The sequence below is a fragment of the Molothrus ater genome, chromosome 1 (genome assembly GCF_012460135.2).
Source record: "Molothrus ater isolate BHLD 08-10-18 breed brown headed cowbird chromosome 1, BPBGC_Mater_1.1, whole genome shotgun sequence".
Lineage (NCBI taxonomy): Eukaryota > Metazoa > Chordata > Aves > Passeriformes > Icteridae > Molothrus > Molothrus ater.
In genome coordinates this window covers 114,542,456-114,554,282 of record NC_050478.2, presented here as the reverse complement: position 1 = coordinate 114,554,282, position 11,827 = coordinate 114,542,456, and the positions used below count along the sequence as shown (strand labels likewise).

The following is an 11,827-nucleotide window of genomic DNA, read 5'->3' as shown; positions in this document are numbered from 1 at the left end:
GAGAAATAATTCCTAGGTATTAGCATAAGCATTTGTTCATGCCAGAACAAAGGGATTGGCTCTCCCTCACATCAGGAACATTTCAGAAGAGTGTGTGAGAATCAGTTATTTCTCTGAATAAGGGACTCTCAAAAAGGAAATACACCTGTGGCAGTGTGGTAAGGGGATATTGGTAAGATGAAGTGACTGCTGGATGCTCTCAGAAACAACTTCCAACAGTCATAACTATTGAAACAGTATCTTTAAACATATGTGTTTCACACATAAACTAAAAACCTGAGGTCATAATGCTGAAAAAATGACAAGTATTAATATTTACAAATTCTTGTCAGGGGATATAGGTACCATACTCAAACCCACCTTCTATGTTTACCACAGTACTTAATTTTATTTGCCTAAAAATTGAATGCTTGACCACAACCCTAATAAATGTTAATACCATCTCTTCCTCAGTTTTAAACCTGTAGGAAATACTGCTTCCCTTGATCTGGAAGACCTGTTGCTGGGGATTTCACTGTGTATGGAGGCAGGAATGTCAGATGTGCAATCATTTCACATTTGTGCATATTAATTTACATACAGTTGCTGTTTTTAAGTGATTGCTGCAGGGGGAATAATACTTTTCTGTTTTATATCATTTCCTAGGGGAAAAATAGAGCAAATTATATTCCACATTTACAACCACATTTTGTAGACTGGCGTGAAAGGCCATGGACAAGCCCCATTTTCATGAAGTAGGAACTTCTGGCATGCATTTAGGTGAAAGATAAGTTTAATAGACTTGCTGTAATCTCCTACTAAGGTATTCTCTTAAACAAATCTTCTGAGCCTTCTATGAATGATATTACAAGCTCAATGGTTGTTGCTCCGGCCCTGCTACTGCAACCTCATAACTTCCATGCAGTAAACTGCAGCTGCCACTTTGCCACATTAGCCTTGTGGAGAAGTTAGTAAACCCTTTGAAACCAAAACTTCTTCATATTTGATGCCTCTTGGATCACTTTCATGTTATATTGTGGATCTGACCAGCTGTTCTGAGCAATCACAGTGTGATGATTTCCTCAGTGGCTACTGACTCCTGTTTCTAAAGCACATCTTTAACACCACAATATCTCCTTTAGTTCCAGGTCCTAAGTTCTGTGTTACTATTCCTGTTTCTGTCAGGTTTTGAGTAATTTAGCTTGGCTGGTTCACAGAAGGTCAGGTCACAACAGGAGAAGCATTGCTGAATGGTTTTAATCTTTCTTTCCAGATGCCAGGGTTGGGAAGGGCACCTTAAGTCCCAGAGAAGGCCGACACCTGGATGTAATCTACGTAAGATTGCAAGTTGCAACTAATATCAGGCTCTAATAGTCCTGTAACATCAAGGTGGAACTCACCCCTTGCTTTAAGTCTCTTCGTCATCTGTGGCAAGCCTTTGTTAAATTTTTTGCTCGCAAACATTCATCATCTGAAAACTCGTTGGATCAAGAATATCACAAAAGGACACCAGTTCTCAAGAGATGAGGAAAAACTTTTCACGAACACAAAACCACAAATATAGGGAGTGATGCATTCCATATCAAGAGAAATTTTTCCTTTAATCATAAGGCAGTGTGCGGCCAGAACCATTCCTTAAATTATCCCTGTTCCATGACAGAGAAGCAGCACAAGCCCCGTGAAACAATTCCCTACTACTCTGTCTCGCCAAAGAATTACATTAGATTAAACTGGTCTTTGGATGAAAAAAGCCATGATCGGCAACTTCATATCTGGGCTCTAAAACACATGGGCAAACATGTATATGGTCTACATATACTGGTAAACAGAATTGCTGTAAAATGAAACACCATTTCTTCCTCCCAGGACAGACATCATGCAACCCTGCTAATACTCTGAGGCTGGCAGCCTCCCACAGTCTTTGCAGGAGGCAGACACAAAGAGAAAAGACAACTCCAAAGTCTTTCATAGCACAGTCCTGTGAGAGTTTGCATGCACCAGTATGTGCCACTAGTGCCTAAACACTGTCAGTACAAAGCATCCATAGAGAAGCCAGTGAGGTAAGAGCAGCAAAACAACCTGTATCCTGGAAGCCACCAGCCAATTCTGGTGTTAAAACAGCTTGTTCTGTTCAATAAGTCACACAGATATTATTTGGGTAGGTGCAAGTTTTCAATGTGTTCTAAGAACTACTGCAATCTCCTTGAATTATTTTCACAAAGTGAAAAGACCACAACAAGCAATGCCAAGTGGTGCTGCCTCAAGTGGCCAAATCCAGACTGGAGAGATTTGTGGAGTTTATTATTTTTTGTACTTGATTAACGTTTACCCACACGAAGTCGTCTGAGGTGATTTCTAAACTGAAAACTGGATGCAAAAATCCCACAGCACTAGTTCTGCTTTCACTGGGCTGATACTGGGGATTTTTTGTACAGGAATTGCATGCCCCCACTCTTGGTAACCTGGCCTGGATAAGGACAGGGTGATAGGGTAGGAATGCAAGTATAAATAGTGTGTGTGAACAGATTACCCAAACTGGCATGTTCTGAGAGGATGCTTGCCCAAAACCTGATAACACTATGAGGATATTAACAATAAAAAAGCTTGCTTAAGACAATGACCACCCAGATTAAATGCTAACCAGGGAATTAGATTAATAAAAGGCTTCTGAGGGGGGAAAAAAAAGCTTGAAAAGCAGTATGAGAATTTGTGATTATTAGAAGAAAACTTGCAGCAGGTGCTAATATTTCTAAGACCCTCCTCATCAGATATGGTAAGTAGCTGCCACCCCACTGCTGGTATAGACAGTGGGGGGGGGACTGACAGGATGAAGGAATAGTAGGGACCCACACCCCTCCTGGTATGTGGAATGGCTGCACAGGCTTCCAAAAGTGGGACTGTGTATTGTAATGCACACTTCTTGCAAGAGAGTGGAAGTGCATGCAAGAAATGTGTGACTATGTAAGTGAGATCAGTGTAGAAGGGTATGAAACTTGTAGGTGCTTACCAGCAGTTTGTAAGCCTCTTGTATTCTGATTTCTGTTGTAGTGCTGATACTGACCCACAATACATAGTTCATTGATTACCAGCAAATCATAGGTTGCTAATCAATAAACCACCAGTTGCTATCAAGTCTGTGTGAGTTACAGAATCATTTACTGCCAAAGCTGTTTTTTTCATTATTACAAATTTGACAGAAGCATCACATCTGCAGAGCAAGGAGTGGAGAGAAAACAGTCTCCCAAGAAAGCAGAGAACATTTAATTCATTAATTTGAAAAAAAAAAAAAAATTAAGATTGAACTAGAACAGGACGAATTCAAATATCCTCCTGAAAGCCTCCCAGATGGACAAAGCTGTTTCAGCCCCAAGTGTTTGAAGACATATTGTAAGGATGTATCACAGATTCAATGTCACTAGAAATGCTGTAGCATATCAGCAGCTTTGTATTTTTTGTCACAGTGACCTGTGTCAGAAAAACAAGGCAAAACAGGCTGACAAGGGAGAAGTTTTGCTCTAATCACATCAATGATATTAGAAGCCAAGTCTATATCAATGATATTATCTGCCAGGCAAAAAACACACATTTAGAAAGAGCTTGATGAAGTTCAAGTTGCCCACTTGAAAACATCTCCTAACAATCAATATTTGTAGCAATGTTTGTCAACAGTAAAAGACTCCATCAAGGCACAGTTGCTCTTTTTCTGAATCACAGATCGAGTCGTGCTTACATGAGGACTTTTTAAGGTAAAGACAATCTAGTATTTTAAGTAGTAGTTGCATTTTTATATGCTGAGCTTTATTCTAGAATTAGCATGAAAATTTAGAAATGGTAAAATGGACAGGCTAATATGAGAACTCCAGCTGTGCATTCTGTCTGCCTACTACCTTCAGAGAGCAATACCAGTTAGCTACGCATCTACAGAAATCAGTCTTTTAGAAGGGAGTATTTTTTAGTTTCAGGTTTTTTTCTGAAGTTCCAGTAGCTCAGGCACCTGTAGAGAAAGCTAATTGCTGAGCAAAGAACTTGGATGAAAGTTCTGCAACATGATACAACTGAGAAACTTAACACAAGAGGATCAGCAGATACCTATAATTAAGACCAAGCAGATGCTGTAGCCATTCTTAAAAGGCTATTCTTAAAAGGGTTGAAAATAGATTTCACTGGATTTCTCCTGAGTGGTTTAGTGACTCAACCATCTACTGATGACCTTCATGGAAGCCTGCTTCCTATGATCCTGCTTCACAGGTATTTGAAGACCAGAAGCTCAAACAAAATCCTTAAAAGTGTGTTGGAGAAGGAAGTGATTTACAAGTAAATAGCAATATGTTCATCACCACTGAAGGCAAATATTAGCGGTATTAGGCTGGCATAACCAAGACAGCTTCCAGGGAGCTGCCCACATGAAATAACCACTATGAAAAGTGACACAGCAGATTTAAGAAAGCTACTGTGAGCTCTACCAAAACCATCCACGGGCCACCAGTGTGAAACAAGCAGAATAAATCTACTCCAAAAAATGGATGGTGTTCACAACCCAAGCTGCAAAGTCTGGAGAGTATGTCTGTCCTTTCACCCAGCCAAAAGTGCATCAGAAAGGTTCAACATTCACCAGAAGACAACAAAAATCTGCATTTCACTAAGTTACTACAAAAGACCTGACTGACTACAGCACATGCTCCTTCTGTCACATAGACAGACTCATCCAAGGATTTACTCTTCTGAAGGACAAACTAGTCAAAGGCAGAGAGAAAAAAAAAATCCCCTGTGATCTCTAAACCCCAAACCAAAAGTCAGAAAGTATCATGAATGCACATGGACTGATACTCTGCATGATAAATCATTAAATTAGGTATCAAGTTCTTTTTGCTACAGACTACTAAATCATGTCTTGCTTCCTAATCTCCTTGTCTAGAGCATGTCTTGCTTCCTAATCATTTATCCTCTTAATTACTTGACACAAGGGAAACATTCCTGGAAGCTTCACCTAAAAAGCACAGGCTGTTGTGTATTAATTTAAGTCACAGAATCAAAATCTCTTAACTAAAGTTAGCATTGTCTGGGGAGAAAAAACCTACACGAAAAGCAGTATGTAATCAGAGGAAAACCAGGCAGAATACAAAATATGAATTAGAGGCTAAGAATGAAAAAATACAAGATAAACAAAAAGTTGTATTTTAAATGGCTTTTTACTCACATGAATGGCAAGAAGGAGCATTTTTTAATAGATAGCGTATTTCAGAGAAAACAGAAAGTATAGATAAATTTCTGTTGCACATTTGTGGAGAAAAACAACATATATCAGAAAATTCCAACAATAGCCATGGTAAGCCTTAAACATAGGAACAGAAGTGAGACGGTTTTTAAATCAGCAGCTCCAGATAGCCTGCATCCAAGAATTTTAAGAGCTGGCAAAGGAGACTTGTGTGCTGTTAATGTGGATTTTCCATAAGGTCTGAGAAATTTGGGGAAGCTCAGGAAAAAAAGGAAAAATCTCAAAGAAACCTGAGGTAATGCCAATACTAGGAAAATAAGTAAGAAAGGAAGAAATTCGGCACTTATGTTCAACCTCACCTTAATCCCAGGGGAAAAAAAACCAAACCCAAACCAACTTCTTCATATAGGAATAAGAAATAAATGAGCAAATTGTACTTAAATTACACAGCTTAAATGTATGGAAAAGGTATATTTTCAGAATTACTTTTTTTTTCTCATGCAATTACAGCATTTGTTTAGTGGACAATAGGAACAGTGTTGATATAACATATTTGCACATGGACTTTTTCAGTAGGACACAGAGAAACTGGCACAGTCGTGCACCTACAGGTCACAGCAAGCAAATTAAAACCAAGGCTACAGGTCTGTCTCAGTCAGACATCTTTCTAATTGAATCCCACAGGAATTAGTTCTTGGCAGCAAGGTACTCAGTATTTTATCTGGAAATAAAGTTTACTAAGAACATTCATAAAAGCTCTAAGTAAATAGTGCAGCAAGGCTGCTGATTGGGAACCATCTGGATTACTGGAAAACTAAGTGCTTCAGCATGATCAGTGTGAGGTCATGTATTTAAGAGTGATGAATTTAAAACACATAGATGGAAAACTTCCTCAGGAAGTAGCTGGAATAGCTGGTAACAGAATAAACATGGGTATGAGTTCAAAAATAGTATATATGTAATTGTTAAATGGTTCCAAAACAAACCACGAGAACAAAATGATGTTTTCATTGCAGAGAGCAAGAGACCAGAGAAACATGAGTATCACCAAAACATATTTTTCACATACTGATCTCCAGTGGCAAAAGACATTGCTGCATATCAGGAAACAGCAACAGGATGACAACTTCTTTATCCACATTTTTTTCAGCTGCTTTATCAGAATACAGCCTCTAGTACTTTCAAAGAGGATATTAGTAAATTAGAGATTTCAAAGAGTAGAAATAGTCCAAGTTTAGGTAAACAAACCTAAACAATGGAATAGTTGGCATATAAAAGTTAACTGCATCACATGAGGTTTAAGGACCAAATGAAGACATCTAAAGCAACTGGCAAGGGGAAAAAAAAACATTAAAGCAGAGTGTGACAGCTGAAAATAAGCTTATCTTAAAATACCAAGCAAACTTTCTTGAATAACTGTAGTAATAACTAAGCTTCCACAGGTGCAGTAGTTATGCTAACATTATACATGTCTATGATTCCTGAACATAACTCTAAATTAGAATTTAGTAATTAATTTTAAAAGACACTCATAGTGACCCTACTATATGCCATTATTTCAATACATGTTTCTCAGGTTCTCCAGTGAGCTAACTTGAAACAAACATATTTTCAGCAAAACGCTTGGTTTGGGACTAACAATTACCACTGTCCAGGCCAAATCAAAGACAATGCTCAGTAAGAAATATCCCTCCAATGCCCAAACTGAACAGATAATGGAACTTCCATAAATAAAGTTCATTTAAGTTTTTAAATTTAAGCATGAATATAACAAGCGCTTTTACTTAAAACATTCAATTCTGATCTCGCAGCTCCACTTGACAGATTCACACTGGGCTGGACCAGACCGCTGGGGCCATCGAGTGCAACCTGTGCCCGAACACCACCACGTCCAGCTAAACCATGGCACATCCAGCCGTTCCTTAAACACCTCCAGGAACAGCGCGCACCATCTCCCTGGGCAGCCCATTCCAATGTCCAATCACCCTGTCTGCGAATAAATAAATCCCTACTAAATTCCAACATAAACCTCCCCTGGCACAACTTGAGACCATTGCCTCTCGTCCTGTCACTTTCAGTAGCGAAAGAAGATGAAAAGACCCAAAGGCTCAGACGGGTACGAGTTCGCTGTCACTGGAAGCGATGAAGCGTCGCCTGTGCGCCAAATCCCGGCCCTCCCCCAGCAGAACACCGGAATCTCCCGGGAAAGGCAAGCGGGAGCCCGAGATGCCCGCGGGACCCGAGCGGGAAGGGCCAAGCCCGAGGAGGGGGCACGGGAGGTGCCAGCCCCAGATCCCGCTCCGCTCGCCACGGGCCGGGACTACAGGGCCGCCATCCATCCATCCCTCCCTGCAGGAAGCGGAGCCCTCACGGCTTCCGCGCCCGGCGGGCGGGTGAAAGGTCCCGCGGCGCCCGGATGGAGGCGGCGCCGCTCCGCTATATAAGCGCCCGCCGCCACCGCGCCCGCCTCTCCCGCGCCGCCGCCGCCTCCTGGCTCACCGCTGTTCGCTGGGCCCCGCGCCACCCGAGCCCGGGAATAAGTCGGTCAGGAAGGCTCCGCTCCCGCCATGGTGAGGCGGGGGAGCGCCAGGGACGTGGGGGAGGGAGCGGGGCCGCCGCGCCGGCCCCACCGCGTGGGCGCCGCGCCGGCCCGGGCGGTGCAGGCCCTCGGCCCCGGGAGAGCGCTGCGCTTCCCGGCCGTGCGGTGGGTGGAGGGCTCACCTCGAGCCGGCGGCCAGGGAGGGCGACCTCGGGGCCCGGCAGTACCGTTCCTTTCGGGTGCGGCACCGCGGGGCAGTGCAGGCGGAGGGGAGGCGGCCGCAGCCCGGCGTGAGCGGCGCTGATCCGGCCTAGTGTCTGCCCTCACGGGCCGCCCATGTTAGCGAACGCGGTCACTTAATGCGGCAGGTAGCACCTCATGGTAAGTGTGACATGCCGTGTTTCACAGAACCACAGAATAGGTCACGTTGGAAGGGAGCGCAGTGGGTCGTCCTAGAGCACATGGCACAGGACTGAGCCCGGACGGCTCTTGAGTATCTCCTGTGGGGGATACGCCATACACAGCCGCTCTGGGCAGTCTGTTCCTGTGCTGAGTCACATGCACGGTAAAAAAGTTCTTCGTGTTCAGGTGGAACTTCTGTGCATCAGTTTCTGCCCGTTGTCTCCTGTCTTACTGGTTGGCACCACCGAGAAGAGCCTGGCTCCATCCTCTGGGCAAACATCCCCCCTGTTTACGTTTTTATAGAAGTATATGTAAATATATATTTCATTCCTCTTCTCTTAAGACCTTCCTTTGTCCATGTTTTTATTCCTATTTCATCAGCTCATTTAACTCACATTAATGCCCCATTATTTGCAAGTGTTTAATTGCTTAAGCTCCTCAAATCAGTTTCCTGAGTGGCCGAATCAGTCTTTCTGGCCAGGTGCCCCTTTTTGTTCTCGTGGTGTGAGTTGTTGCAGGTTTATTGATCAAGTCTTTGCTGCTTCATTTGTGCTGAGGTTAAGTTGTAAGATACACAAAGACTGACTTTTTCTTTTTTTTGAGGAAAAGGAATGTTGGTTACAGCTGTATATAGGCAAACCATATATATACAGCCGTATATAGGGAAGGGTGTGCTTGCAGCTTCCCACCCTGAGGTGTAGTTACACACTAAAAAATCACTTTTCCTTAGAAGTTAGGACTTTGACCTTTCATTCTCTTCCCATTATTTCTACCATGCCACCATGCCCTTCAGATAGCTCTTCTAGTCCCATAGCTAAATTGTTCTTTACGCTTTGGAGATCTGTTTTTACGAGACAGTGGATAGTGTTAGTTGGTGTTTACTGCAGTGTCTGATACTTGTAACTTCAACATTTTAGGCGTTTAAGGATACTGGCAAAGCACCTGTGGAACAAGAGGTGGCAATTCATCGCATTAGAATCACTTTGACAAGTCGCAATGTAAAATCACTGGAGAAGGGTGAGTGTGCTTCTCTGCTTACTTGGGGAGCTTGTCGAGTAATAAATAATAGGTGCCATGCAAGGCATTGCAAAATACAATGTATTGAAACCAGTTGTAATTAAAGATGGTACTGTTTGCCTTTTTGTACATGCCTCGGCTTGCAAAGCCAACCCAAAGTGCTTCATACACCACAGGAAGTAAATTCTGATTTAATTTTTAATGACAGTTAGTGTTTAGGGGGTTTTCATTATATGGAAAACTTACGTCATAATGACTAATGTAAGAAAGTGCAGCTTCTTCCCTTCAGCTCTTATGGAGAATTTTGAAATAGTTATCACACTTTGAATGTATAAGAACTGAAAAGCACTGGTTTCTCCATATTTTGTCATTTCTGTTATGAAGAGTTTAGTGTAACGTTCTTAAAAAAAAAAATTAAATCTTGTTTAGGAACTAGCTTTGCCAGTGTTTAATCATATAATAAAAATGTAAAAAAAGTTACTATTTGCAGGATCTTCAGGCTGATAACAGCTTAAATATGGTTTAAATGTCTAGTAATGGTTTTTGCTTGTTGTTGCACCATGACTTTGCTCATCATGTCACAACACTTCCAGTTGTACGTGGTTGGCTATGAGGATAACGCTTAAAATGAATTGCAGTGATCACTCATACGCTATTCTGAGCCAACATCTTGTTTAAAATACTTGCTCAAAAAATCAAGCAAGTAAAATAGTCACAAACCTGAGCTGTTGCATGTCTTTTTACAGTCTGTGCTGACTTGATCAGAGGTGCTAAGGAAAAAAACCTGAAGGTGAAGGGACCTGTTCGCATGCCTACCAAGGTACTTGACACTGTTTTCCTGTCTTAAAAGTAGGTTTTCTTTTTGCAACTGTGTGCTTAAAAACATATTTTTTTTAAAGAGCAAAAGGTGAGGTAAAAAGCAGTGCTACTAAACTGAGGGTTGACCCAATGTAAAAAGATTATCTCACACATTGTTTTGACACTTAGGGTAACTGTTAAGTGGTAAAAAACATGTTGAATGTGGAGGGGGCTTTTCTGTTCAATTTATTTTAATAACGACCTCATTTTTTAAATGAAATATAGAAGGGAATGAGTGTTAACATCAGTAGACCTATTATAACTTCACAGGTAACTTCCTAATGGCATAGGTACCATACAGTATTTGCAGGTGATGATCTTTCCATGTGGTTGTAGATTACTCCTCTCTCTCAGTGCATCAGCTCAATGCCCCGTGTTTGACTTTTCAGACCCTGCGGATCACTACCAGGAAGACGCCTTGTGGTGAGGGTTCCAAGACCTGGGATCGCTTCCAAATGCGTATCCATAAGCGGCTCATCGACCTTCACAGCCCTTCGGAGATCGTGAAGCAGATCACTTCCATCAGCATCGAGCCAGGCGTAGAAGTTGAAGTTACTATTGCCGATGCCTAAACATGGTCATCCTTGAATAAAGTTGATTTACAAATTTTCATCACTTGTTTCTTTTCTTAAGTGTGCCAAGAGATAGTTCTGTGACGGTTTTTGTGAAGGACAGCAGAAACCACTGTCAGAATGCTGTGAGAGGACTGTATATTTAAGGAAGCATATGCCAGTTGTAAATACAGTTGTATTTACAACTGGCATATGCTTCCTTAAATATACAGTCCTTAAATTTTGTTAAATTTTGTATATTAAAGGAGTCCACAGGCACCAGGGCTAAGTCCCCCAGTGCCTGTGGACTCCTTTAATATACAAAATTTAACTTGGGTGTCCGGTTTCATTGGAGGCTGGCAGCTACATGGTTGTGCATCACTTTATGAAAAATATATTTTCCATAATTTAGGGTTTGATTTTGGCTGAAATGTTAGTTTATACACAGTAGCTGCATTAAAATTGATATTTAGGTAAAATTACCAATTTTTTTTTCAATTCCTGGTTCTTGCTGTGCAAGACTGAACTAACACTTAGCTTATTTGGATTTATTTTTCTTCCCATGTGTGTCACAATCAAAGGATCCTGGGGGCAGGCTGCTATTTATAAAACTTCATAAATTGTGGTGAACACATTGAATTGACAAGTTTATTCTTTTGATGTGCGTGTAGAGTCACAATACTGAACTATGGAACTAGTTGTCTTTTCAGGTTTAGATTTCCAAAGATATTATTAATGCTAAGAGTAAGCTTCATATGTAAAGCAACAAAACAGCCATTTTTATTGCCGCTTTTAAGTCTCTCAAAGGAATTTTGATTAATCCTTAAACCAACAAAACAAAGCCCAGAGTTGTAGAAAACATTTTGTTTAATCCATTTAGGATCAGGCTGCTGCTTCTGCTTCAAGCATAGGAGAGAACTTGAATTCTAATTAAAACAAGCAGTGGTGGTTCTCTGCAAGCAGGTTGAGGTCCTGTTTATGTTTGCTGAGACCTAAAACTGACCAAAGCTTGAGCTTTCATACTCAAGATATGAGAGGTTTTCGATTTCCTTGAATTTAGGGCCTTGCAAGTATTCTGATCCTCCCAAGTTTCCTTAAATTGAAGGCCATGCAAGGATTCTGCCCCCCCAGTCAGTAGGCTTGAGAGCTTTGGTTGAAGGGAGGTGAGTTAATGGGAACAGATAGTGTCAATCCTACTTCCTTGAGAAATAACTATGTGAGCAGAGGGGACAATAGTCCCCACCACAAAGCACTTGTGTCTTCCTT

General features: G+C 41.5%; 1 protein-coding gene and 1 non-coding gene across 2 annotated transcripts; both read left to right on the top strand.

Moving 5' to 3' along the window:
- Window positions 1-7,629: 7,629 nt before the first annotated feature.
- Window positions 7,630-10,622, top strand: RPS20 (ribosomal protein S20). Its single transcript, XM_036379001.2, has 4 exons — window positions 7,630-7,764; window positions 9,053-9,152; window positions 9,899-9,972; window positions 10,400-10,622. Exons 1-4 carry the CDS (start codon window positions 7,762-7,764, stop codon window positions 10,580-10,582), a joined length of 360 nt encoding a protein of 119 aa, XP_036234894.1. The 5' UTR covers window positions 7,630-7,761; the 3' UTR covers window positions 10,583-10,622.
- On the top strand, window positions 9,757-9,820 carry LOC118684441 (small nucleolar RNA U54). The gene has a single exon (XR_004979845.1). It is a non-coding gene; the product is annotated as a small nucleolar RNA U54 (small nucleolar RNA).
- Window positions 10,623-11,827: the final 1,205 nt, after the last annotated feature.